The 26,219-nt window shown below is 41.4% G+C and overlaps 1 protein-coding gene across 2 annotated transcripts in view; it reads left to right on the forward strand.

Moving 5' to 3' along the window:
• LOC133563518 (cytosolic carboxypeptidase 4) overlaps nucleotides 1-26,219 on the forward strand; it is a 199,740-nt gene that overhangs the window by 60,419 nt on the left and 113,102 nt on the right. For both annotated transcript variants that reach the window (XM_061917681.1, XM_061917680.1), the window contains exons 5-10: nucleotides 186-317; nucleotides 2,161-2,254; nucleotides 2,719-2,756; nucleotides 15,136-15,344; nucleotides 22,813-22,978; nucleotides 23,049-23,125. In XM_061917681.1, the coding sequence (XP_061773665.1) occupies nucleotides 186-317; nucleotides 2,161-2,254; nucleotides 2,719-2,756; nucleotides 15,136-15,344; nucleotides 22,813-22,978; nucleotides 23,049-23,125 (716 nt within the window). The remainder of the gene's footprint in view (nucleotides 1-185; nucleotides 318-2,160; nucleotides 2,255-2,718; nucleotides 2,757-15,135; nucleotides 15,345-22,812; nucleotides 22,979-23,048; nucleotides 23,126-26,219) is intronic.

The following is a 26,219-nucleotide window of genomic DNA, read 5'->3' on the forward strand; positions in this document are numbered from 1 at the left end:
TTTTATTATTGAGTGTATCAAATGTGATGAATATTTAATGGACCACAATGGAAACAAGCCTTTTGGCTTTTTGTGCCATCCATTTGCCTTTTTAAAGCATTACATGGATTCAATTATTTAAGATGTCAATATACTTCTCAATCAATCAATCAATCTACTACATAATACAATGTGTTTTTTTGCAGACCGCAGCATAGGTAAAAAAGCCGAGGAGGCTGGAGCTGTTCTGCTGACGTTAAACCTGCTCAAGAACAACATCAAACATGCCAAGAGGGCTGCAGCATGCCTCTTAGTCATCCAAGTCTTTGCTCAATCAGGTAAATACATCAGGTACTCAAACTCCGTACTCAGTTAACTAGGATTAGGCGTTGTTTGTATTTGGAGAATTATGGTTCCGATTTACAATTCTCTATGTCAATTCTTTTAAGAAGCAGGGTCAGCAATTTGATAGGAATCGCTCACTGGACTATTTTCAAGCAGTGTATACAAAACCCAAAACCAGGGAAGTTGGCAGGTTGCAAAATTTGTAAATAAAAACAGAATACAATGGTTTTGCAAATCCTTTTCAACTTATATTCAATTGAATAGACTGCAAAGACAAGATATTAAATGTTCGAACTGGGAAACTGAATTTGTTTTTTGCAAATAATAATTAACTTAGAACTTAATGGCAGCAACACATTGCAAAAAAGTTGGCACAGGAGCATTTTTACCACTGTGTTACATGGCCTTTCCTTTTAACACTCAGTAAACGTTTGGGAACTGAGAACAAATTTTGAAGCTTTTCAGGTGGAATTATTTCCAATTATTTTTTGATGTACAGCTTAAGTTGTTCAACAATATTTTAGGCTTCATATTGTGCCACACATTTTCAATGGGAGATAGGTCTGGATTACAGACGGGCCAGTCTAGTACCCGCACTATTATACTATGAAACCACGCTGTTGTAACACGTGACTTGGCATTGTCTTGCTGAAATAAGCAGGGGCGTCCATGATAACGTTGCTCGGATGACAACATATGTTGCTCCAAAACTTGAATGTACGTTTCAGCATTAATGGCGCCCTCACAGATGTGTAAGTTACCCATGCCTTGGACACTAATACACCCACATACCATCATAGATGCTGGCTTTTGAACTTTGCACCTATAACAGTCCGGATGGTTATTTTCTTCTTTGTTCCGGAGCACATAATGTCCACAGTTTCCAAAAACAATTTAAAATGTGGATTCGTCAGAACACAGAACAGTTTTCCACTTTGCATCAGTCCATCTTATATGAGTTCGGGCCCAGCGAAGCCTGCGGCGTTTTTTAAATTTTTTTTTTGATAAATTACTTTGGCTTTGCACTTACAGGTGTAGTGACGAACTGAACCTACGGACAGTGGTTTTATGAAGTGTTCCTGAGCCCATGTGGTGATATCCGGAGTACCGCCTGAGGGATCTAAGTTAGCTGCTTACGTGCAGTGATTTTTCCAGATTCTCTCAACCTTCTGAAAATATTACAGACAGAAATTGGTGAAATCCCTAAATTCCTTGCAATAGCTTGTTGAGAAATGTTCTTCTTACACTGTACAGCAGTTTGCTCACGCATTTGTTCACAAAATGGTGACTCTCGCCCCATCCTTGTTTGTGAATGACTGAGCATTTCATGGAAGCTGCTTTTATACCCAATCATGGCACCCACCTGTTCCCAAATAGCCTGTTCACCTGTGGGATGTTCCAAATAAGGGTTTGACGAGCATTCCTCAACTTTCTCAGTCTTTTTTGCCACTCGTGCCAGCTATTTTAAAATATGTTGCAGGTATCAAATTCCGAATGAGCTAATATTTGCAAAAAAATAACGTTTTCCAGTTTGAAAGTTAATTATCTTGTCTTTGCAGTGTATTCAATTGAATATAGGTTGAAAAGGATGAGCAAATCATTGTATTCAGTTTTTTTTTTACGATTTACACAACGTGCAAACTTCACTGGTTTTGGGTTTTGTAGTTGCTTATTCTGACCATATAAAATAGGAATCAACATTTATATATGGAAGATTCATGTATGACTTCAATGTCCAGGTGTGAGGGGATGTTAGCTTTGTTTAGCTTTCCTAAAAACTATTCTAACAAATATATTTGTTGGCATTCTTAATTATTGTGTTCTATTGTGTTACAGTTTCCACAGCAACTCTAATCGGCTCAAACCAAGGGCAAGATGACATTTACCGCCTTATGCCTCGTTATACCACCGAGAATCTGCAAACAATCAAGTATGTACTGAGAATACGTGCGTTATGCACTAACTGAACCTTTTAAAACCCCTACACTGGGGTCCGCAGATCATTGCTTCAGTGTTCAATGCTTGTGTAAATAAACTTGTATACTTGCATGAAAACACAAGAATGTTGGTTAAAAGCGCAACAAAACTGATTCTAGCCCAATGGACAAACTGCTTGAAAGCCAACATTTAACAATACCATTGGGAGAAGTATTTTTATTCTGCTGCTAAAACTCACTGATTGAGACTCATCATATATACAGTACTTACACAGTTGCATGAATATGTACAGTAAAATATGGAACAAAGCATTTTACACAAAGTCTCGTCATGACTCACATATTCTCATTACAGTCGGTGTAAATAATCAAGACCATAAACAAAGCAGAAAACATGACATAATACTGTGTATTGTGTGTTAAGGAGTGGGACTAAGTTATTTTTATGTTTTTGCAGGGCATCCATTAATGCATTTGCTGCTCTGCTTTGCTCAAGTAAGTTCATTTACTATCTTATGGTTTGCTGGATTTACACATGGCAAATCATTCAACAACAATCAGTAATAGTTACTGTGCCATAACATGCATTATTCAGCTATTATTCCACAAATAAATAATTCAGTATATATGTGACATATTATAGTGTTGTCAATAGGAATGGATACCTTTCACATCCATCCATCTTCTTCCGCTTATCCGAGGTCGGGTCGCGGGGGCAACAGCCTAAGCAGGGAAACCCAGACTTCCCTCTCCCCAGCCACTTCGTCTAGCTCTTCCCGGGGGATCCCGAGGCGTTCCCAGGCAAGCCGGGAGACATAGTCTTCCCAACGTGTCCTGGGTCTTCCCCGTGGCCTCCTACCGGTTGGACGTGCCCTAAACACCTCCCTAGGGAGGCGTTCGGGTGGCATCCTGACCAGATGCCCGAACCACCTCATCTGGCTCCTCTCGATGTGAAGGAGCAGCGGCTTTACTTTGAGCTCCTCCCGGATGACAGAGCTTCTCACCCTATCTCTAAGGGAGAGCCCCGCCACCCGGTGGAGGAAACTCATTTCGGCCGCTTGTACCCGTGATCTTATCCTTTCGGTCATGACCCAAAGCTCATGACCATAGGTGAGGATGGGAACGTAGATCGACCGGTAAATTGAGAGCTTTGCCTTCCGGCTCAGCTCCTTCTTCACCACAACGGAACGGTACAATGTCCGCATTACTGAAGACGCCGCACCGATCCGCCTGTCGATCTCACGATCCACTTTTCCCCCACTCGTGAACAAGACTCCTAGGTACTTGAACTCCTCCACTTGGGGCAGGGTCTCCTCCCCAACCCGGAGATGGCATTCCACCCTTTTCCGGGCATGAACCATGGACTCAGACTTGGAGGTGCTGATTCTCATTCCGGTCGCTTCACACTCGGCTGCGAACCGATCCAGTGAGAGCTGAAGATCCCGGTCAGATGAAGCCATCAGGACCAGATCATCTGCAAAAAGCAGAGACCTAATCCTGCGGTCACCAAACCGGAACCCCTCAACGCCTTGACTGCGCCTAGAAATTCTGTCCATAAAAGTTATGAACAGAATCGGTGACAAAGGACAGCCTTGGCGGAGTCCAACCCTCACTGGAAACGTGTCCGACTTACTGCCGGCAATGCGGACCAAACTCTGGCACTGATCGTACAGGGAGCGGACCGCCACAATAAGACAGTCCGATACCCCATACTCTCTGAGCACTCCCCACAGGACTTCCCGAGGGACACGGTCGAAAGCCTTCTCCAAGTCCACAAAGCACATGTAGACTGGTTGGGCAAACTCCCATGCACCATGTTCATGTGTTAATAAATCATTCTTTTAATCAAAGCTGCGAGCAAGATTGAACGTGCCCTCAACAAGTTGGCTGGCACGCATGATGCCTGCGGTCACATCCTTTTCCATACACTGACCCTTAACCAAACTGGCAAGAAGATTAGAGCACATCCATGGAAGTTTCAAAGTTTAAATTTTTCCACCACAAAGGGGCAATATTGGCACCGATGCATTACTGCACTTCGATTGCACCCAATACTCCCACCCACCATCCAAAAATTCAGAAAGATTCTAAAATGAATTAAGAAATTATTACCGTTGTAGTTTTTCAACACACAAGGGTGATAATAGTGCCGCAGTAGTCAAGTAGTTGCATCCCACCCAACATCCAGATCCACCATCAAAAATGTCATGAAAATATGAGCATGTGTAAGGAAGTAATGAAAGCTATGATTTTTCACCCCAAGGTGACGGTAATGGCACCGCAGTAGGGATGCAGTTGCGTACCACCGATCACCCTGACCCACCATTAAACATTTCAGGAGGATTGGAGCATTTGGGAGGAAGATATGACAGCTTTACTTTTCTGCCACAAGGGGGTGATAAAGGTGACGCAGTGGTCATGCAGTTGCATCCCACCCAAAACCCCAGCCCGCCATCCAAAATATTAAGAAGCCGAAGCATGTTGAAGGAAGTTATGAAAGTTAAAATATTACACCACGAGTGGGCGATAAAGGCAGTGCAGTGGTAATGCAGTTGCGTCCCACCCAACACCCTAAGCCACCATCCAAAATTTCAAGAAAGATCGGCGCATGTGCAAGGAAGTTATGACTGTTATCAATTTCCACCACAAGAGAGCGATGGCAGTTAACGTCCATGCGTGATCAGACCCGGTCCTTTTAAAGCAGTGGTTCTCAACCTTTTTTCAGTGAACATTTTTTAAATTCAAGTACCCCCTAATCAGAGCAAAGCATTTTTGGTTGAAATAGAGATAAAGAGGGCTTCACGGTGGCAGAGGGGTTAGTGCGTCTGCCTCACAATACGAAGGTCCTGCAGTCCTGGGTTCAAATCCAGGGTCGGGATCTTTCTGTGTGGAGTTTGCATGTTCTCCCCGTGAATGCGTGGGTTCCCTCCGGGTACTCCGGCTTCCTCCCACTTCCAAAGACATGCACCTGGGGATAGGCCCCTCCCACCTCCAAAGACATGCACCTGGGGATAGGTTGATTGGCAACACTAAATGGTCCCTAGTGTGTGAATGTGAGTGTGAATGTTGTCTGTCTATCTGTGTTGGCCCTGTGATGAGGTGGCGACTTGTCCAGGGTGTACCCCGCCTTCCACCCGATTGTAGCTGAGATAGGCGCCAGCGCGCCCCGCGACCCCAAAAGGGAATAAGCGGTAGAAAATGGATGGATGGATAGAGATAAAGAGATAAAGAAGTAAAATACAGCACTATGTCATCAGTTTCTGATTTATTAAATTGTATAACAGTGAAAAATATTGCTCATTTGTTGTGGTCTTTCTCGAACTATTTGGAAAAAAAGATATAAAAATAACTAAAAACTTGTTGAAAAATAAACAAGTGATTCATTCATTCCATCGATTTTTCTACCGCTTATTCCCTTTGGTGTCCCGGGGGGTGCTGGTGCCTATGTCAGCTCCAACCGGGCGTAAATTGATGATTATTTCTTTGTGTAGAAATATTTATTTACAAGTGATTCAATTATAAATAAAGATTTCTACACATAGAAGTAATCATCCACTTAAAGTGCCCTCTTAGGGGATTGTAATAGAGATCCTTCTGGATTCATGAACTTAATTCTCAACATTTCTTCCCAAAATAAGAAATCTTTAACATCAATATTTATGGAACATGTCCACAAAAAAATCTAGCTGTCAACACTGAATATTGCATTGTTGTATTTTTTTTCACAGTTTATTTTGTTGAAGTATTATTCAATAAATATATTTATAAAGGATTTTTGAATTGTGGCTATTTTTCGAATATTTAAAAAAAATAAATCTCACGTACCCCTTGGCATACCTTCAAATACCCCCAGGGGTACACGTACCCCCATTTGAGAACCACTACTTTAAAGTCTCATGTCAGTAAGGAAGAAGATCCAATCATTGGAAAGTGCAGACATTACCGTTTGATTGGCCAAGGCTGCCTCATTTCGTAGTTTTTTTTTAACGTTTTCGCTTTTATTTTGCACTTTGGACAAGGATTACCGGCACAACTAGCCTTCTGTTTTGAGTCACTTTCGTCACAACACAACATACCAGATTATATTCTGAGATCAACGGGTTTATAGTGTTTTATGGCCGGCGCAATAAAAGAGACTGTGCGGGTGGACGAGAGAAAAGTAGCAAATGCCATAGCTACACACAAAGGTTAAACTTCTACGGCAGGGGTCCCCAAAATCTGGCCCGCAGTCCAGAGTAAAAAAATTAAAAATACATTTTTTTTTTTTTTTTTTGTTATTATTTTTTTAATTTGTCCTTTTTCGTCCATCCTTCAATCCATTTTCTACCACTTGTTACTGGTTCTTCTAGCCGCTCAGGCAAATCATATTGTGTAGAAAAATGCATAATTTTTCCACCAATAGTGAAGTGAAGTGAATTATATTTGTATAGCGCTTTTCTCCAGTGACTCAAAGCGCTTTACATAGTGAAACCCAATATCTAAGTTACATTTAAACCAGTGTGGGTGGCACCGGGAGCAGGTGGGTAAAGTGTCTTGCCCAAGGACACAACGGCAGTGACTAGGCTGGCAGAAGCGGGAATCGAACCTGCAACCCTCAAGTTGCTGGCACGGCCGCTCTGCCAACCGAGCTATACCGCCCCACGTGACGTCATTACTTTTCCCCCGCAAAGTCGGGCGAGAACGCGGCAGGTGCACGCTCTTGAATCTTTTTTTTTTTTTTTTTTTTTGACCCAATGCGGCCACGGGTCAAAACGTTTGGGGACCCCTGTTCTAGAGAGTCTGTATCTCTCCAATGCTAAATCCTGGACATAGTTAAACAAAACATTAAACTATTATCTTTTGCCTTACATACCACAAGCATAAAATGAAGTTTGATCTGCTCTATTTTTTTTGGTTCAAATCAAAACAATGTAAAATGGAGTTAGTACACAGCAGGGGTGCCCACACCTTTTCTGCAGGCGAGCTACTTTTCAATTGATCAACTCGAGGGGATCTACCTCATTTATATATATCATTTATATTTATTTATTTATGAAAGAGATATTTTTGTAAACAAGTTAAATGTGTTTAATGATAATACAAGCATGTGTAACACATATAGAGGTCTTTCTTTCACGAAGACAAGAATATAAGTTGGTGTATTACCTGATTCTGATGACTTGGATTGATTGGAATCAGACAGTAATGATGATAACGCCCACATTTTCAAATGGAGGAGAAAAAAAGTTGTCCTTTATGGTCAATACCACATGAAAGTGGCTGGTTTTTGGCATCTAATTCATCCAGCTTCCATACACTTTACAAGAAAAACATTGGCGGCAAATTCCGTAGCTTGCTTGATTGACATTCACGGCACCCGAGGGTCTTGTGAGATGACGCTGGCTGCTGCCAGTTCATTATTATGAAAAAATGACCGAGAGGAAGGCGAGAAACACTTTTTATTTCAACAGACTTTCGCGCCGTCCCTTCCGTCAAAACTCTAAAGGCGGACTGCACATTTCCTATCTTCACAATAAAAGCCCTGCTTCATGCTGCCTGCGCTAACAAAATAAGAGTCTCGGAAAGCTGGCGTGCACAAGTGATGTGCACGCCAGCTTTCTGAGGGATCGATTGTGCACGCCAGTTTTCCGAGACTCTGTATTTAGTTAGCGCAGGCAGCATGAAGCAGGGCTTTTATTGTGAAGATAGGAAATGTGCAGTCGGCCTTTAGAGTTTTGACGGAAGGTACGGCGCGAGAGTCTGTTGAAATAAAAAGTGTTTCTCGCCTTCCTCTCGGTCATATTTTCATAATAATGATCTTGCAGCAGCCAGCGTCCTCTCACAAGACCCTCCGGTACCGTGAATGTCATTTAAGTGACGTCGTGGTGAAGATTGATGATCACTAATTTTTAGGTCTATTTTTTTTAAAAGCCTGGCTCGAGATCGACTGACACACCCCCCCGCGGTCGACTGATAGCTCGCGATCGACGTAATGGGCACCCCTGGTATACAGGTGTATGAGTTTTTGCCCTGTCTGAGATCTTACATTTTGAATGACAGACATAGCAGAAATACTCTCAGTAATCGTAAAACTAAGGCATATGTAATACGTAGTAGCTGTGTATACCATTCAGATATGTTTCTTGAGATTAGAGAGTGTGAGTGTGTGCCTTTTAGACTTAGACCTAGAAAAACTTTATTGATCCACAAGGGAAATTGTTCCACACAGTAGCTCAGTTACAAAGGATGGAAAGGATAAGGATGGAAACAAAAGGTATAAAGTAGACTAAAAATGTACTATAGTAGCAATATAACATATATGTAATATACATTATATAACATATACTGATATATTATACTATTATATTATGGTATATTATTTTATATTTAGACGGAGTGCCTGTTGCCAAGTTACGAGTGACGTCAGCAATGGAGAGAAGCATTAGCTGCAGTCCACAGGAATAACTAAAACTATGACATGTTGCCTTTGGCAGCTCTTGATGAATGCAAGTTTTTAGAGTAAATAATATCTCTCCTGAATCGCTGCCTGTCCACAAATGGGATGTTTACATGGTGGTATCACATCATTGAATCGTTGTTTTAGTAGTTGTGCGACTGTCATAGTAGACCTCCACAGACACAAGCGCAGCTGCCAGTGCCTCTTTAGTAGTCCAAATAAATGTGTTTGTCCCTTGAACGAATCATTGGAATAGCACGCAACTAGAGATGTCACAGGAACATTTTTCTATCACGGCTATTGTGACCAAAATTATCATGGTCATCAATATTATCACAGCATTTTCAAGTGTGCTCAAAATTTTTTGAAAGTAGTTATACCAAAATCTTTTAAAAAAATATCTACTGAGCCATATTGAGACAATTGATACTACGAGCAAAGTGTTTCTTTATCAAATTATGTTCAGCGGGAAAGATTACTACAAAATATGTTGGTTGAAATTATTTAACCAGATTTTCAAGGTTAAACTTGCAGGCGCTTGTGTGTTTGTTGAAAAGCCCACCTTGACTTACTTTCTGAATATATTATCCTGGGTTTTTAATCAATCAATCAATCAATGTTTACTTATATAGCCCTAAATCACTAGTGTCTCAAAGGGCTGCACAAACCACTACGACATCCTCGGTAGGCCCACATAAGGGCAAGGAAAACTCACACCCAGTGGGACGTCGGTGACAATGATGACTATGAGAACCTTGGAGAGGACGAAAGCAATGGATGTCGAGCGGGTCTAACATGATACTGTGAAAGTTCAATCCATAATGGATCCAACACAGTCGCGAGAGTCCAGTCCAAAGCGGATCCAACACAGCAGCGAGAGTCCCGTTCACATCGGAGCCAGCAGGAAACCATCCCAAGCGGAGGCGGATCAGCAGCGCAGAGTTGTCCCCAGCCGATACACAGGCAAGCAGTACATGGCCACCGGATCGGACCGGACCCCCTCCACAAGGGAGAGTGGGACATAGAAGAAAAAGAAAATGAGTTAATGAGTTTCTGTGCTTTTTTCTAGTTGAAGTTGCGATAACTCTTCTTACTTAGTTGTGATGGCCGATTTGTTCTGTCAACTTGACAAAATTAGTCCTTCTGACTTAAAGTTAAAATCACTTATAACAGTGCTGGGTCCCTGTACCAGCTGGTATGACTCCGGATTATTTTATTTTGAAGGTATACAGGATAGATTATTTTGTATCTGTGCATAACTTCCTGTCCCAAATGAGCAGGTTTTCGCTAATTAAACAAATTTACAGGCATATATAGAAGCTCTGCATAGATTTAGCGCAGACAGTTGAAAGAGACACATTGACTTGAATGAAAACGGACAAAGCTAGCCGCTGTGACAATGACGTTCCGCTGTCGTTTCACATCCTGTGGAAAGCAGGGGTTATTGAGCATGGATAGCTTGTGGGATTTCTGAAGCAGCTGACAGTACTTGCAGGCCAAAAGATGCAACGCTTTGTTGATGGTCGAAGAAAAAACTCAATGGCCATGAAGCACAGTTTTGAAGAAGTTCTGGCAAACCATGAAACATCTCAAAAAGCAGTAACCTCGACTTCCATTGAGGATAGGGCTGGGCGATATGGCCTTTTTTTAATATCTCTATTTTTAGGCCATATCGCGATACACGATGTATATCTCGATTTTTTGCCTTAGCCTTGAATTAACACTTGATACATACACCGTATTTTCCGCACTATACGGTGTACCGGATTATAAGGCGCACCCTCAATGAATGGCCTATTTTAAAACTTTGTTCATATATAAGGCGCATCGCTTTATAAGGCGCATAGAATAGAGGCTACAGTAGAGGCTGGGGTTACGTTAGGCACTAATGGGGATGTGAACAAAACAGTCAGGTCAGTCAATCAATCAATGTTTATTTATATAACCCCAAATCACAAATGTCTCAAAGGACTGCACAAATCATTACGACTACAACATCCTCGGAAGAACCAACAAAAAAGGGCAAGGAAAACTCACACCCAGTGGGCAGGGAGAATTCACATCCAGTGGGACGCCAGTGACAATGCTGACTATGAGAAACCTTGGAGAGGACCTCAGATGTGGGTAACCCCCCCCCCTCTCTAGGGGACCGAAAGCAATGGATGTCGAGCGGGTCTAACATGATACTGTGAAAGTTCAATCCATAGTGGCTCCAACACAGCCGCGAGAGTTCAGTTCAAGCGGATCCAAGACAGCAGCGAGAGTCCCGTCCACAGGAAACCATCTCAAGCGGAGGCGGATCAGCAGCGTAGAGATGTCCCCTACCGATACAGGCGAGCGGTCCATCCTGGGTCCCGACGAGCGGTCCATCCTGGGTCTCGACTCTGTACAGCCAGTACTTCATCCATGGTCATCGGACCGGACCCCCTCCACAAGGGAGGGGGGGACATAGGAGAAAGAAAAGAAGCGGCAGATCAACTGGTCTAAAAAGGAGGTCTATTTAAAGGCTAGAGTATACAGATGAGTTTTAAGGTGAGACTTAAATGCTTCTACTGAGGTAGCATCTCGAACTGTTACCGGGAGGGCATTCCAGAGTACTGGAGCCCGAACGGAAAACGCTCTATAGCCCGCAGACTTTTTTTGGGCTCTAGGAATCACTAATAAGCCGGAGTCTTTTGAACGCAGATTTCTTGCCGGGACATATGGTACAATACAATCGGCAAGATAGGCTGGAGCTAGACCGTGTAGTATTTTATACGTAATTAGTAAAACCTTAAAGTCACATCTTAAGTGCACAGTCAAACTTTATTAATAGATTACAAACCAGCGTTCTGACAACTCTGTTCACTCCCAACACGAATAAACAGCTGTTTTATTATTTTCCTCGAGGTAAAGTCAGTGACGTGGTATTTTGTTTATATTTTTACAACAGCGAGGTATAACATGTAGTGCAACATTTATATCACATAGTGGGGGGGGACTTTTCCTCAATTCAATAAACACGTAAAAAACAGTCTGATGCTGTTACGGTAAATCAAACGTTAGTGCAATCACAAAATAGTAACACTCGAAATAGTGCAAAGCAATAACAATATATCAATAACTCATCGTTGCTCAAACGTTAATGTCACACAACACAACACAAAAAATAAACAGGTAAAGCTCACTTTATTAAGTTATTTTTTATCCACAAATCCCTCGAATTCTTTTTCTTCAGTGTCCTAATTAAATAGCTGGGCGAATACGGCATCCAACTTGCCCATTGAAGTCGTCATTAATTGAGTCATTGTTAATATTAAATCGAGTCGTTAATGTTAAAATCTCTCGCTGCTGCTCTATTCCCGTGTTCTACTGCGTGACTGATCGCCTTGAGTTTAAACTCTGCGTCGTAAGCGTGTCTCTTAATAGGAGCCATTTTGGGCTCTTTACGTGAACACACAAATGGAAATGTAACAGCATGCCTCACGCAGTCATATATCCCAGCATGCACCGCGCGCTTCTTCAACGGGGGAAAATGAAGTCGGCGGCTGCTTACCGTAGTTGCGAGACCTGTTGTGGCTCAATAATGTTCCTTATATAAGGCGCACCGGATTAAAAGGCGCTCTCTCAGCTTTTGAGAAAATTGGAGGTTTTTAGGTGCGCCATATAATGCGGAAAATACGGTAATCACAGCAGTATGGTGATTCTATGTGTCTACATTAAAACATTCTTCTTAACTGCATTAACCTTCCTCTTGTGTTAGCTTTCTGTTACCATCTCTTATGTTAACGGGTCGGTTTTGACCCATGTCTTAAATCAGCTGTAAAATACACTAAAAACAATTATCTATCATCCAATTTGTTTCTCATCTCTTGGTTACCTCGTTAGGTTTCCTTATCCATGAAAATATGGGTTTTAATATTTTTGGTGTGGGCTATTGGGCCTTTTTTTTGTCAGTATACCCCTTGATTTCAATTGAAAAAAATGGTAAAAGGAACCTCAAGAGAATCGTATAAACAAAAAAAAGGTTGTTGTGTTACCTGACCATTACTGAGGGGTATTAGAACACATCTCTTGAATAAATTAGTTTTATTTATTTTTTCATTTTAATAATTTTAACTATAGTAACATCTATGGTGTGCACTCTGCAAGTCAACAACTCTATACTGAATTGACCTCAAATGTCTGGACATGCCCGTCTTTGATTGTTTTTGTACAGGATAACAAGGTAAAATGAGGATCCCCTAAAGCTCACATGATTGGGAGAGGAGCTGGCCGTCAGTGTGTTCAGTTTTGGCACTACTTATTGCTTTATAGTCTTATTTTTATAACTGTGTCGAAACCGACCCTAACAACACCAAGGTCATAATTTCAACCAGAGCATTTTATGATTTAGTGAAAAAAAAAAAACAAGTTTTATTTTGTTGAAATAGAGGTTCCTGACAAAGTCAAAAAGCCTTGATGCATAAAAATAAATGTATGTGGTTCTTTTATGCATTTAAAAACTAAAACGGGTCGGTGCCGACCCTAACACAAGACGAAGGTTAATATATGCTACTTATAAACTTTCATGCAGAGAAGGAAATCCCAACTAAGTCAATTGACCAAAACTGTATTTATTAAACAGTTATTAGCGGGTGACTTTTCAAATGATAATACATATTAGCAGTAATGCTTCTTCTGGTAGCAACGCTTGTGCACCACACTTGACAAATTAAAGTTGTCTATTTGACATCTTCCCGCTTGAAGCCGAACCAATTCTTCCTTCATTTGTTACCAGATTCGCACCTTCTTTCTCTCGCATTACCACTTGCACGGCTTCGCTAGCATCACAGCTATCGTTACCCATGCTGCTACCTCTCTGCTCGCTGAGGGCGTGTGACGTATGTAAGAAAGAAGGTGCGATTGTTTCAAGTCTCTGTGAGAAGGGGAGTAAAGAGGGAGAGACACATGTAGTGTAATGCCCGCAGCTAAAAGCAACTGCGTGAGAACGTATACTCGAATATCACGATATAGTCATTTTCTACATCGCACAGAGACAAAAACGCGATTAATCGCGTTTATCGATATATCGCCTAGACCTAATTGAGGATATAATCGGACAGTGGGAGGAATACTTCTTAATCCCACTGACACACCCTGCGTAGAAGAAGCAGCATCTGAGGACATGAAAGTGGACATGCCCATCATCGTGGCCGAGGTTGCTGAGGTAGTCCAAAAACCTTTTGCAGAGAATTCCTTAAGACTCTGGCTGTTGTGGGACTGTCTCGGTCAACACAACTCTTCAACATTGCGTGGAAGTCAGGAACAGGAAAATGTATTTGACACGCATACCTCCGCTGTGTCCTGTGGGAAGTTGTCCGAGAATACGGGATTTGTAGTAGGGCTGGGCGTACCGATACCAAGTATCGATACTTGGTGAGTATCGGTATCGTATCGATACTGGCGTGATGGTATCGATACTTCACCAAATTAAGCGAATCACTTCGATTAAAAAAAAAAAATGTGAGCGCTCCTCACCACTCCACCCTCCTCCCTAGTGATGGGTCGCGAACGAGATTTAAAAACACTTTAAAAATTCATCTTCAACCCAAAATAAAATAAAATTAATACAATTAACATGACACTTGGTGCATTCGCGCACACACATCAGTATAATTCGCTCCGAGGTTCACTCGGACACACACACGCGTGCGTTTCCAGTGCGACTTAATGTCTTGGTTGTAAACTGTAAAATATTTTATTGCACTAAAATAACGATAAGAATTTCTCAGTTCTTTTGTTTTGTGTTCATTTTTACAACTGTTTAATAACTAGTGTTTTCCTTTTTACTTAAGTTCTTTTGTGTTGTGAGGCGACTAGCCAAGTTCAGTATTTGTTTTCACCTTATTTGCACTACTTACTTTATTGTAATTGATATTATTACTTTTTTATTTAAATTTCTCAGTTCTTTTGTTTTGTGTTCATGTTTACAACGTTGTTCAATAACTACAGTTTTGTTATTTACCTTAAGTGTTTGTGTGTTGTGAGGCAACAAGCCAGGTTCAGTAGTTGTTTGCACCATATTTGCATTACTTTATTGCTATTGATATTACTTTTGTAATAAATATTTAATTTTTTGACTTAAATCGTTGTACTGTGTTCTATTATTATCATAATCAATTAATAAAGGCAAAAGTACAAATTTGTTTTTCAAAACTATCGATACCCCGAAGTCCCTTCCCCCCATCAGATGACGACACTTCCAGTATCGGTATCGGTATCGGCGATACTGGCAGGTATCGGATCGGATCGGTATCGATACCCTAATTTGCGATATCGCCCACCCCTAATTTGTAGCACACCGCTACATGTCGTTCTGGCCTTGTATGACCGGAGCAGGTGCTTTGTGCGCATAAGTCCAGCCTGTTCACGATAAACACCTGTTTTGTCTTGTTTCTCTGTTTCTATCCTTAACAGATACAAACATCTCCTCAGCAGTATCCAAAGGTTACGTCTCTGGCCTCTTGCAGCTGTATGAGGATTGGCACAGCAAGGATACTAAACATTCGGCCATTGAGATCCGCCACGCACTATTGTGTTGTCTTCATAGAATCACACGTCGTGCTTTGGGCAGACGCACTTTTGTGTCGCAAGGGGGCCTTAGACTTCTTTATCATACAACTCAGGTAAAATATATAGTGGTTTATTAATTTTGTTTCATTTGACATGCTTGCACAAAGGGGCATGAGCCATAAAACAGACTAAATCCCAGTTCTCCCAGTTACCCCTTGTCTTAACTCTTTGTACTCGATTTTGCGTGTTCACATCGAGCAAGTGGTGTCCCAATTCCCTGTTTCAAGGGCTATACAACCCCTGATACTTAGTCCTTTTCGTAACCCTAAAGGAGAATTGTGCCAGGGGTTGTATAGCCCTTGGCACAAAGTGTGGTCCCGACTAAAGATGCAACCATTAACTGGTCTAACTAAGAAGTCACATTCACAACACTGTGTGTTTCAGCCTTCCTCACTCACTACAAATGGACATTATGCCAGAATGTTATTTTCGGCACAACTTGCACGGGACTAAAATTAAGTTACACCAGCAGTGCACACACTCATACGCATCAATCGAGAAACTCTCTCGCATGTTCATGGCTAGCTACAGCTACTACAGTGGAACCTCGATTTTGATTGGTTCTTGAACATGGTTCGTAGACCGAAAGGTTTGTATAGTGAATGAGTGTTCTCCATTAGAAACAATGTAAACATGAATAATTGGTTCGAGGCTTGATAAAAGTCTCTACTGTAGTATAAAATGCACACTTTGAAGACAGTATGAAGTTTATATAAATACTGTTTGTATATCAAACAAACCCAGAGAGGGACAAGCGGTAGAAAAATGGATGGATGGACATAAGCGTTACTGGCCTTACTCCTCACAAATGGTTCTTTTTATCAATCGATCAATCAATGTTTACTTATATAGCCCTAAATCACTAGTGTCTCAAAGGGCTGCACAAACCACTACGACATCCTCGGTAGGCCCACATAAGGGCAAGGAAAACTCACACCCAGTGGGACATCGGTGACAATAATGACTATGAGAACCTTGGAGAGGAGGAAAGCAATGGATGTCGAGCGGGTCTAACATGATACTGTGAAAGTTCAATCCAAAATGGATCCAACACAGTCGCAAGAGTCCAGTCCAAAGCGGATCCAACACAGCAGCGAGAGTCCCGTTCACAGCGGAGCCAGCAGGAAACCATCCCAAGCGGAGGCGGATCAGCAGCGCAGAGATGTCCCCAGTCGATACACAGGCGAGCAGTACATGGCCACCGGATCGGACCGGACCCCCTCCACAAGGGAGAGTGGGACATAGGAGAAAAAGAAAAGAATCGGCAGATCAACTGGTCTAAAAAGGGAGTCTATTTAAAGGCTAGAGTATACGAATGAGTTTTAAGGTGAGACTTAAATGCTTCTACTGAGGTGGCATCTCGAACTTTTACCGGGAGGGCATTCCAGAGTACTGGAGCCCGAAATGAAAACGCTCTATAACCCACAGACTTTTTTTGGGCTTTGGGAATCACTAATAAGCCGGAGTTCTTTGAACGCAGATTTCTTGCCGGGACATATGGTACAATACAATCGTCAAGATAGGATGGAGCTAGACCGTCAGGGTTCGGTCCTTGGCCCTGCACTCTTCAGCATATACATGCTGCCGCTAAGTGACATCATATGCAAATACAGTATTAGCTTTCACTGTTATGCTGATGACACCCAACTCTAAATGCCCCTAAAGCTGACCAACACGCCGGATTGTAGTCAGCTGGAGGCGTGTCTTAATGAAATTAAACAATGGATGTCCGCTAACTTTTTGCAACTCAACGCCAAAAAAACGGAAATGCTGATTATCGGTCCTGCTAGACACCGACCTCTATTTAATGATACAACACTAACATTTGACAACCAAACAATTAAACAAGGCGACACGGTAAAGAATCTGGGTGTTATCTTTGATCTAACTCTCTCCTTTGAGTCACACATTAAAAGCGTTACTAAAACGGCCTTCTTTCATCTCCGTAATATCGCTAAAATTCGCTCCATTCTGTCCACTAAAGACGGTGAGATCATTATCCATGCGTTTGTTATGTCTCGTAAAGGGATTAAGTGTGCCCATCTTGGTAAATGTTCAACCACATTGGGAATCAATCACCCTGTTACCGCGAAACACCGTAAGGCACGTGATGAAGTTGTGGAGGAATGGAAAGAGGAAGCAGAAAGCCGGCTGGCCGGTGACAAACTCCTACACATGCCAGGATGGCAGGAGACCTTCAGAGGAGTGTCCACACTGAAAGACCTTGGACTTCATCTCAGCGGGATCAAACAGTTTTTCAACACAAACGTTTTTGGGCACATTGTTTCCCACGACTGTGTCCGACACCATTATTCAGCTATTCCTGAATTACAGTGCTTCTCACCCTATCTCCAAGGGAGAGCCAGAGGCTGAGGAAACAAATTTCGTCCGCTTGTACTCGTGATCTTGTTTTTCCGGTCTTAAGCCAAAGCTCATGACCATAGGTTAGGATGGGAACGTAGATTGACCGGTAAATTGAGGCAAATGAGTGAATATAAAGATTCTTAGCACCACGCATCCAGAACCTGACACGTTATAAAGCCTAGCATGGGGTATTGCAGATTAGGTAACATTTCATGGCACAATTATAGTGTTGGTACGAGGGAGGCGACTAAGCCCGGTCTTTGAGAAACACCTGTCGCAGGTCCTTTTCGGACGTGCTGTAATGAAACAACTGGAAATATGTGATACATTACATTGTATTGTATGCACGTTCAAGATAAACTGAAATTGACTGGCTGACTGACACTTAAAAGAAGTGGGGAACAAACAATTAAGAACAGAAAAACCGGGAGGAAGCCACTGAAAACAGTTATCTGTCTTCAAGCACCAAACATAGAGATGAACACAGAGCCAGGCTAAACGACTCCTCTCGATGTGGAGGAGCAGCGGCTTTACTTTTACAATATACAATTACAGTATAATCAAATATAAATACAATATAATCAAATTATATAATCTCCTGTCAATGCGACAGATGAGTAGGCAGACAAGTCATTTGCTGAGTTGGGTCCTTATTTGAGAATGAAGACCAATTTGCAATGCACACAATCAGCCATAACTGCTTCAAGGGAAGGAATCCTAAATAGAACTTGGTTTCCTTCTCTCCTTCGGCGACTGAATGCGCCATGACTGTTAGTTTCAAAATCAGCAACATCACTGAAAAATGGGAAAGAAAACAAGGTTTGGGCGAGTACTCAGCCCTGCTTCACTCCACTGCTCTTCTGGAAGAGATTTGAGGCTTCACCATTCTCTTGAGGTCTGGCTAGCTTGCCGTCAGTGCTTTCAACTTCTCTGCCGAGCCAAAACTTCTGCAGAATCTTCCACATACCTGTCCAGTTCACGGTATCAAAGGCCTTGGTGAGGTCTACAAATACCACAAAGAGGTCCAGTTTCTGCTCATGGCATTTTTCTTGTAGCTGACTGATAGCAAAGACCATGTCACTGGTGCCTCTGCCTGCATGAAAAAGGGTTGACTCAATGTTCAGGACACTGTTGAAATGTTCTGCCCAGCAAGCAAGTATATTTGCCCACTCTCTTAGCAAGGTGGACTTGTCAGAAGATCTTACTGTGGTTGAACCAGATGCCTTAGATCCATAAACGATACAAAAACCATTATGAAATGTCTTCATGTGATGGTTCTTGGCTGCGTTCTGTTCCCACCAGTCGTTCTTCATCTTCCACAGTTTCTGCTGGAGAAATTGCTTTGCCTGCTGGTAGTCCTGTTTCTTTTTGCTGCTAATCTTGTCAAGGTGAGCCGTGCGGTCCTCATGCAGCTTGGTGATTAGCCTCGGAATTTCTTCTTCATTTTGGTCGAACCAATATTGGTGTCTCCTCCTCCCTCTGAAACCAAGAGTGTCAGCTGCAGCACTTTAGGTGGCCTCTCTGAAGGACCTCCATTCATCTTCTAAGCCGCTGTGCTCCCACTCTATGTTCAACAGGGATTCAAGAAAACTCCGTTGTTGCGTTTTCATGCCGAGCGACGTTCAGCTTACTGATGGGCTTGATCTTAGCCGTCTTCTTTTTCTAGGCTTGCTGTATGTTCATCTTGCTATGGAGCAGGCTTTGGTCAGACCAGCAGTCTACTCCTTTCATGCCGTGGGTAATGTAAACATCACACATGTCTCTCTGGCGCACTAAAGCACAGTGTAGTCTGTGCCACTGCCTTAATTGAGGATGCATCCACGTGTTAATTGTACTGGTCCCCTTGCTGGAACATAGTGTTGGTGATGGAATGTTCATTCTGAGAACACAGCAATAGCAGCATTAGTCCATTAGAGTTGCACATGTCAGTCCCATGGCGCCCCAAGACATTCAGCCAGGAAGTGTAATCTGTTCCAACTCTTGCATTAAAATCTCCCAAAGATGATGAGCTTGTCCTTGCTGTTGACTTCAGATCCTCATAGAAAGGTTTCCTTGGTGTCGTCAGGGTTTAATGTTGAACTATTCATCAGCATCCAACTGTTTTAATAAAGCGTGCAGCATAATGTAGTGGTTATCTTGTATTTATTTCATGTTTTTCTTTCCACATGTGTGACCATCACGTTTTGCAGCTGCACTCTCCATCTTTCCTCATTGCTTTTCTTTTCACTTTCTAAAATTAGCTCTTGAAACACAAACACTGTCCATGGCATTCTGTGGAGAATGTCAACATAGAAATATGTAAGTAATGCGAATGAATATCAGTATATTATCTCTAGGCGCTCATCGAAGACGGACAAATTCCCTTTTTATCTCCCTTATCTCTCCGATTTGCTTCTGTCTTTTCTTAACTTTCTTGTCACCTGATTATGCACTGCTCTTTAAAATCTAAACAATGGATTTGATCGCCTCGCCTCTCAACAATATTGACAAGATCCTGAGTTCCGGGTAACCCGCCTGTTGTGAGGGTTGTTGCTGGAAACATGACTGACTCTTGGGAAAAGCGGAGTGCCGCGTAGCTGGTGACGCATTCCATATAGGATCAGTTGGAACCATAGTAACAGGCTATCTGCTGATTGGAGTAAGCATTGCAATGGTGTGTTGACATCTTGGAAAATATTGGCAGCTGTTCAAAATATCTTAAAGCTGTCTCAAATGGATGGAGGATGCGGGCAGAGCTCTGGATACTTAGACTTTTGTTATTTTGGATACATCCCTAAAACATCTTGGAGACGTCGTCTGCTCTGCATAATAAAGTATGATGAATTTAAGGACCAGTGATAGACAATTAGAGTGGAAAGCACAAACACATACATTCTATTCTGAATTGTTTTCCTTGGCTGCCAGTGACGTGGCACGGTTGTTGCTTCGAGATTTCCCTAGAGGACAGTGCAGTGAAGATGCAACAAACTCATTCCCTGTCTTTCATGAACACAAACTTGTTTGTTGACTTTTGTTGGACTGACTGGCTGTGTTATCATACAAACCCCATTTCCATATGAGTTGGGAAATTGTGTTTGAATGTAAATATAAACGGAATACAATGATTTGCAAATCCTTTTCAACCTATACAGTATTCAAATTGAATGCACTACAAAGATGAGATATTTGATGTTCAAACTCACAAACTTTATTTTTTTTTGCAAATATTAATTAACTTAGAATTTCATGGCTGCAACACGTGCCAAAGTAGTTGGGAAAGGGCATGTTCCCCACTGTGTTACATCACCTTTTCTTTTAACAACACTCAATAAACGTTTGAGAACTGAGGAAACTAATTGTTGAAGCTTTGAAAGTGGAATTCTTTCCCATTCTTGTTTTATGTAAAACTTCAGTCGTTCAACAGTCCGGGGTCTCCGCTATCGTATTTTACGGTTAATAATGTGCCACACATTTTCGATGGGATACAGGTCTGGACTACATGGGGGCCAAGAAAGTACCCGCACTATTTTGTTACGAAACCACGCTGTTGTAACACGTGCTGAATGTGGCTTGGCATTGTCTTGCTGAAATAAGCAGGGGCGTCCATGAAAAAGACGGCGCTTGGATGGCAGCATATGTTGTTCCAAAACCTGTATGTACTTTTCAGCATTAATGGTGCCTTCACAGATGTGTAAGTTACCCATGCCTTGGGCACTAATGCACCCCCATACCATCACAGATGCTGGCTTTTGAACTTTGCGTCGATAACATTCTGGATGGTTCGCTTCCCCTTTGGTCCGGATGACACAACGTCAAATATTTCCAAAAACAATTTGAAATGTGGACTTTTCAGACCACAGAACACTTTTCCACTTTGCATCAGTCCATCTTAGATGATCTCGGGCTCAGAGAAGCCGGCGGCGTTTCTGGTTGTTGTTGATAAATAACTTTCTCTTTGCATAGTAGAGCTTTAACTTGCACTTACAGATGTAGCGAAGAACTGTATTTAGTGACAGTTGTAACCCGCCTGGTCCAGTTCCTGCATCAATTTTACCCTGGTATGCGAACCTGAGTCCTCCTGCAAATAAAAAAATGTAAAATGATAAAAAAAGGAAAACTACAAAAAAGTGGTGCCCGACAAAACTTTTTCTTCTCTGATAAGATACAGATTTTGGTGCTTTGAGTTTTGGCAGATACCAACTTTAAGCGGGTACAATATCAGCACAAATTATTGGACACAATTATATGTTTTTTGTACTGTGGAATGTTAGAAAAGGTTGAATTATGTACAATTACTTAGAAAAAATTTTTTAGTATTAGAAAAACATTGACCTTGTCCTTTATCCTTATTTATGCTTTTCAAGTGGAAAGTAATTTGTTTTTGGCGACAGTAGTCACAATAATTATTTTAATTAAATGGAGTAGAATGATACTTTTTACTAAGTTTCTGCCTCGCAAACTATGTATGTGTAATTAATTTGCAACTATAATTAGTTGATACTTGTTTTTATGTACAAATATGCTGTTTTAAAATGCATTATTGTTCAATTGAGGACACTTATGTATGTCTAACTTGTGTGCTATTGCGTGCTAAGCTGTTGTATTGCGGCTCGTTCCAAGTAGTCTATTGCGTAACATGTTTACCTTTTTTAAATGACTGAAATACAAGGATAGTCCAACATTGTTTGCTTATAGGGGGACATTTAGACGTTAACTGGCAGTTTAGCTTTGGACAAGTAAACATTCTGTAGTGCAAACTATTATCAGTTTACAACTTAGATTTTAGGTGCAAAAACTTCAATATTAGTTTTTTTGCTGGTAATAAACTAATATCTGATCGGGACACCCCTATTTGAAAACCTTTTGGATTTAACTCCACAGGAGATCGAACACAGTTAACAATTTTAAAGGGAAATTTAAACATTTTTTCATCCTTGTGTGTCGGAGCAGAAGAGGGCTTGAAATTAGTTTGTAATATATTTTTTTTATTAAGCTCCTTATTCATTTATTGACATTTTCATGTACAAAATGGGGCCTCCTAACAGATCGTTCGGCCCTCCATACGGCGCGCAATCTGCATTTTGGGAATGAACTGTAATAGAAAAGCAAACTAGTCAACTGCCACATATTTTGAACTGAAATCTAATGTTGGTCTGCCATTTTTGCTCATTTTTGCAGACGTGTATGTTGAATAAATGTCTGACGTCATTGGTGGAGCCCTCTGTTCAACTGATGAGGAAGTGCCTGCCAAAGACGCCTTTACCACTGACATCAGATCATTCAGCATACAGCTTCCCCCTGCCTGCAAGACAATGCACCGCTTGTAATGTGGTTAAAACATCAGGTCAATAAATAAATAGATAGATGTGTGTGATTTTTGAGTTGTTTTAATTATTATTTTTTCATTTTTTAAGATGGCCACAATTTGGACTTTCTTGAGGAGGACGAGGAAGACGATGAAGAATGCCAAGAGGCTGCCACCATAGACTATGTATGTTAATGGCAATAGTTAAATGGTTAAATGTTTCTATCAAAACAAAATTACCGAATGTATACTTTTATACAGTGATACCTCAAATTAAGAGTGTTTAAAGTAATACTTTTGTTGAGAAAGGTGCAATAATTAATTTTCTTAAGAATATTTTGAGACAAAACTGCCTCTCCACTAGTTCAATCAATCAATCAATCAATGTTTACTTATATAGCCCTAAATCACTAGTGTCTCAAAGGGCTGCACAAACCACTACGACATCCTCGGTAGGCCCACATAAGTGCAAGGAAAACTCACACCCAGTGGAACGTCGGTGACAATGATGACTATGAGAACCTTGGAGAGGAGCAAAGCAATGGATGTCGAGCGGGTCTAACATGATACTATGAAAGTTCAATCCATAATGGATCCAACACAGTCGCGAGAGTCCAGTCCAAAGCGGATCCAACACAGCAGCGAGAGTCCCGTTCACAGCGGAGCCAGCAGGAAACCATCCCAAGCAGAGGCAGATCAGCAGCGCAGAGATGTCCCCAGCCGATACACAGGCAAGCAGTACATGGCTACCGGATCGGACCGGAACCACTCCACAAGGGAGAGTGGGACATAGGAGAAAAAGCAAAGAAACGGCAGATCAACTGGTCTAAAAAGGGAGTCTATTTAAAGGCTAGAGTATACAAATGAGTTTTAAGGTGAGACTTAAATGCTTCTACTGAGGTGGCATCTCGAACTTTTACCGGGAGGGCATTCCAGAGTACTGGAGCCTGAAATGAAAAAGCTCTATAGCCCGTAGACTTTTTTTGGGCTTTAGGAATCACTAATAAGCCGGAGTCCTTTGAACGCAGATTTCTTGCCGGGACATATGGTACAATACAATCGGCAAGATAGGATGGAGCTAGACCGTGTAGTATTTTATACGTAAGTAGTAAAACCTTAAAGTCACATCTTAAGTGCACAGGAAGCCAGTGCAGGTGAGCCAGTACAGGTGTAATGTGATCAAACTTTCTTGTTCTTGTCAAAAGTCTAGCAGCCGCATTTTGTATCAACTGTAATTTTTTTAATGCTAGACATGGGGGGACCCGAAAATAATACGTTACAGTAATCGAGACGAGACGTAACAAACGCGTGGATAATGATTTTAGCGTCTTATGTGGACAGAATGGAGCGAATTTTAGCGATATTACGCAGGATAAAGAAGGCCGTCTTAGTAACGCTTTTAATGTGTGCCTCAAAGGAGAGATTGTCATTGTTCAAGTTGCAAGCCGACATTTGAGTTACAGTATCCCCGCCATTAGTTAGCACAGTTACGTGCTTTTCTGGTCTTGTCATCCCCGTACGGATGAGAAGGTGTACACGGCATTGCGGTTGGATCAAACGAGACGTCGGAGACACATCACAGAACCAAAAGTTGCTTTATTACAACCCGACGTCACTGAACAGATCTGCAGTACCTGGAGGAGCTCAGGTCAAATATGAAGGACTCCTAACTTGGAGGAGCCAAACCACCTTCTAATATTCCTTCTTTCTCTGTCTGGGTTCATCTTAATCCACGAGGGTACAACCTGACCATGTAAGGATATGTTTATGTGTAAGTGACAGGATAAAAAACCTCTGTATGATGAAACTTAGAAGTCAACGTGAAGATAGACATGGAGTCACTCCCCCAGGATGGAGCTATCACTTTTGTATTCCGAAGTCTGAATTTATGGCCTTTTCTCGTAAGAGTGTTACCCCAGTCCATATGCAAATGGCTTTATAATTTATTATCGACTCAACCATTATTTACTTAAAACTGGTGGTTTGTTTTCTCCAAGTTGAATATAAACGCTCACCATATGTTGAACGTAATGAGTCAATTAATTCACTTCAGTAGCAAATGTCAATGTCAACCGGTTTCACGTTGTTTGTGTCCCCACTGACAGCGTCTGTTTGATGTATAGTTATTCCGTGAGAGGGGGGGTGGCGTCTGCAGCTGTGAAGAGTGACATAACCACGACATCGACATCTTTGTCTACACCGCAACTAATCATTCAGAATCATCAGTTTACTTTTATTGGATGTTTTACTTATAAAACAGAGGGAAATACTTTGGACTGATTAGATAGGCAACTTTGAACGAGTCACGGCAGAGGACGCTATTATTATTTGCAACACTATTCGACCGTTCAGGACACATGACAGACAGAGAGTGTAAATAAAAAAAAAAAAGTTGAATAAATAGTTTAATGATTTGCTGGTCTTAATCTGTATGGTCATTTTCAGAGTTCACATGGTCATAAATATACCGTAACTGGAAGATTAATGATATAGAATGATTGAGTGTCTGTACGATTCTGATTCTGTGCCAACTTCACTAATTGGGGGTTTTGTCCAATCTCCTATATAAATTTGATCCAAGAAGTCCTGCAGCGTGTCTCCTTGTGCAATGCTGGACAACCAGTTAACATCTAAATTTCCTCCAAATAAGCACACAAGGCGGGTTTTTTTTTTCTCGTATTTTAGTCCAGTCATTTTCAAACATGTAAACATTGTAGGCTATAGGCTACTAGGAAATAGCAGCTGCCCAACAGTTAAGCAAACAATACCACACAAGCTCGACAGATGTAATGAATGTCCTTAATTAAAATAAAACAAGCAGCACATTTGTTAGTGTCGGACAATTGGTCATTATAATCAAGTACAGAATAATAGTAGTTGTATATTATGCAGAGGTGGGTAGAGTAGCCAGAAATTGTACTCAAGTAAGAGTACTGTTACTTTAGAAATTTATTACTCAAGTAAAAGTAAGGAGTAGTCATCCAAATATTTACTTGAGTAAAAGTAAAAAGTATGTTGTGAAAAAACTACTCAAGTACTGAGTAACTGATGAGTAACCTGTTTGTTTAATGATTACGGCAACAAATAATGCACAAAAACATAAAAATAGCAATGAGCAAATTCATAGCCAGGAATATCTCGTAAGCAACTAAAACAATAATACATTAAAATAAAAATATTAAGGAAAATCGAGCCACAATAACTTAACAGCACCATAGGCTCAGTAGGCATTCATTGATTGATTGATTGATTGATTGATTGATTGATTGATTGAAACTTG

This window comes from Nerophis ophidion, linkage group LG12, assembly GCF_033978795.1.
Source record: "Nerophis ophidion isolate RoL-2023_Sa linkage group LG12, RoL_Noph_v1.0, whole genome shotgun sequence".
NCBI classification, from domain to species: domain Eukaryota; kingdom Metazoa; phylum Chordata; class Actinopteri; order Syngnathiformes; family Syngnathidae; genus Nerophis; species Nerophis ophidion.